At 45.6% G+C, this 2,814-nt stretch overlaps 1 protein-coding gene across 1 annotated transcript in view; it reads right to left on the bottom strand.

Annotated features, from left to right (window-relative positions):
• Window positions 1-288, bottom strand: part of AHCY (adenosylhomocysteinase) — a 19,701-nt gene extending 19,413 nt beyond the window's left edge. The window contains exon 1 of the mRNA XM_005879789.2: window positions 149-288. Within this exon, the coding sequence (XP_005879851.1) occupies window positions 149-176 (28 nt within the window). The 5' untranslated portion in view covers window positions 177-288. The remainder of the gene's footprint in view (window positions 1-148) is intronic.
• Window positions 289-2,814: the final 2,526 nt, after the last annotated feature.

Genomic DNA, 2,814 nt, shown 5'->3' with positions numbered 1-2,814 from the left:
CCCCAGGCGGCCTCGCGCGCCCAGGATTGCGCCGAGCCAACGATTCAAGGGGGTCCTCAGCGCCTCGCGTCAGCACCCCGGCCGTCGCCGGCACAGGCCCCCAAAGGACAAGGAGCAGAAGCGGCCTGCTACTTGTCCTGGAACTCACCGACTTTGTAGGGCAGTTTGTCCGTCATGCTGACGGCAACTCCGTACGGAGTGATGGACACAGGCGAAAGGGGCCGGGCCACGTACTGGAAACCGGAACGGGGCGGGCAACCACGGGAAGGGATCAGCTCCTCGCGCCGGCGCCTTTAAATATCTCCCCCTTATTTGCATATTCATGAATCTCGCTAGGGCTGCGCCATGGGGGCGGGGCCCAATGCACAGGGGCGGGGCCAGAGTGAACTTGGATCTCTCCAGAGGAGAGGACAGGTTGCATCCCATGTGAGCCGGGAATGGAGCTCGGGGAGAGACCTGAGAGCAAATGAGCGATTGCTCTTTGTCCCGTTAAGCCAGTGAATCGATGTCAAAACCGAGTGGAACTTAAATTCCAACCAGTTCATTTCCCTGTGCCTCAGTTTTCTCATCTGTAAAATGCACGGAATGATATCTACCACACAGATTATAAGTAACGTTGCAATAGGTCAGTTATCTAGAATCCCAGACCTCCCACCCTCTTCTAACCTGACCACTCTCCTGAGTTTAGGTAAGTTTGTATGCATTTTTATACTTTTAATACATATGAAAATCATTAAATACTTCGTAGAATTCTTTGTGTTTAAGACCTTTTATAAAATGGTACCGTACTGTGCTGGCTGAATCCTACAGATGTGCCTCAGCCTGCGTCCTGTCTCACCAATGTGCCCTTGGCTTCCACTTTCCTAACTCTCCTCCCACTGTTCCTTATCCGGCCTTAGCAACTTCCTCCTTCACTAGCGCCTTTAAGTGTTGATGTTCCCTTTTCCTCTTATTCTGCTCCATCTTCCTGGGCCATCTCACCCACACTTATGGCTATTGTGACCACATATATCCAGGTGATTCAAGTATTCATGGAATAAAACAGTCTTACCCCAGGAGCCACCTGTTTCCCTTCTTAGTCACATGCCTCTTCTCCCCATCCCTGGAATTATCGTTACAGTGAATTTTGTCTTAATCATTTATTTCCTTTTCTTTCTTTTTTTAAAAATATATTTTATTGATTTTTTACAGAGAGGAAGGGAGAGGGATAGAGAGAGAGAAACATCGATGAGAGAGAAACATCAATCAGCTGCCTCCTGCACACCCCCTACTGGGGATGTGCCCTCAACCAAGGTACATGCCCTTGACCGGAATCAAACCTGGGACCCTTGAGTCCGCAGGCTGACGCTCTATCCACTGAGCCAAACCGGTTAGGGCTATTTGCTTTTCTTAATGGGTCTTGACCATCAGTAAACAATACGTTGTTTAGTTTGACTTTATTGCCTTTTTGTAAATGAAATCACACTGTATATATTCTGCAACTTGCTTTTCTATTTCAGTATTGCTTTTGAGAGTCATTTGTGTAGATGTTGAAAGCTGTGGTTCATTTATTTTCATTGCTGTATAATCCATTTATTCATTTTATTATTTTTAAGTATATACATTTTAAATAGGTTTTTTATTTTTAAAAATATTTTTATTGATTTCAGAGAGGAAGGGAGAGGGAGAGAGAGACAGAAACATCAGTGATGAGAGAGAATCAACAATCAGCTGCCTCCTGCACGCCCCCTACTGGGGATCGAGCCTGAAATCCAGTCATGTGCCCTTGACGGAATCGAACCTGGGACCCTTCAGTCCACAGGATGACTCTCCACTGAGCCAAACCAGCTAGGGCTATTCATTTTTTTATTGATAGACTTTGAGTTGTTCATGTCTGCCCATTTAAAAATAAGTGGTTTGAGCCCTGGCTGGGTAGCTTAGTTGGTTAGAGTGTCGTCCTAATACACACCTAGGTTGCAGGTTTGTACCCCGGTCAGGGCACATACAAGAATCAACAAATGAATGCATAAATAAGTGGAACAACAAATCGATGTTTCTCTCTCTCTCTCTCTCTCTCTCTGTCTCATTTTCTCTCTCCCTCTCTCTCTAAAATAAATTTTTTTAATTTTTTAAAAATTAAAAGTAGGTCATTTGCTTTTTCTTTTGAGTTAATAGGAATTCTTTAAGTATTCTGGATACTATCCCTTGCTAATTATGTGTGCTGCAAATATCTTCCCCAGGTTTGTGGTTTGTCTTCTCACCCTTTCTATGTTGTTGTTCTTTTTCTTTTTAATTTATGTTTTTATTATTATTTTAGAGAGAGAGAAAGGGAGAGAGAGAAACATCAATTAATTGTTCCACTTATTGAACTAACTAGAACTTCCAATACTATCTATCTATATATCCATATCTATCTATCTATCTATCTATCTATCTATCTATCTATCTATCTATCAGCCTAATATGCAAAGTGTCCCCTTGGGAGTTTGACCAGGAGAACAGGAGTTCAATCTCTCACTATGAATCCAACAGATGGTGCAATGACCACCAGGGGGTGACGCAGAACATGGCGGGCAACCAGCAGCGGTGGCAGCAGGGCGCTGAGGGAGTGAAGGAATGGGGAGGCAGGGAGGCGAGGGAAACTGCATGGTGGCACAGGGAAGGAGGAGGCGGGGTGGCAGGGAGCCTTATCGGCCCTGATCACCGGCCAGGCCTAGGGACTGTGGGAAGCCACCTATTGTCTTCACTAGCAGAGAGGTATGGACAAGGAACCCGGAAGGCTGGTGACCCTTGAAGCCCTGGCAAAGGTCAGGGCTGTGCACCCACTGTTAGTGC

Source organism: Myotis brandtii, unplaced genomic scaffold (genome assembly GCF_000412655.1).
Source record: "Myotis brandtii unplaced genomic scaffold, ASM41265v1 scaffold61, whole genome shotgun sequence".
Classification (NCBI taxonomy): Eukaryota; Metazoa; Chordata; class Mammalia; order Chiroptera; family Vespertilionidae; genus Myotis; species Myotis brandtii.
The sequence above is the reverse complement of the archived record's forward strand: the minus strand, read 5'-3'. Positions and strand labels throughout refer to the sequence as shown.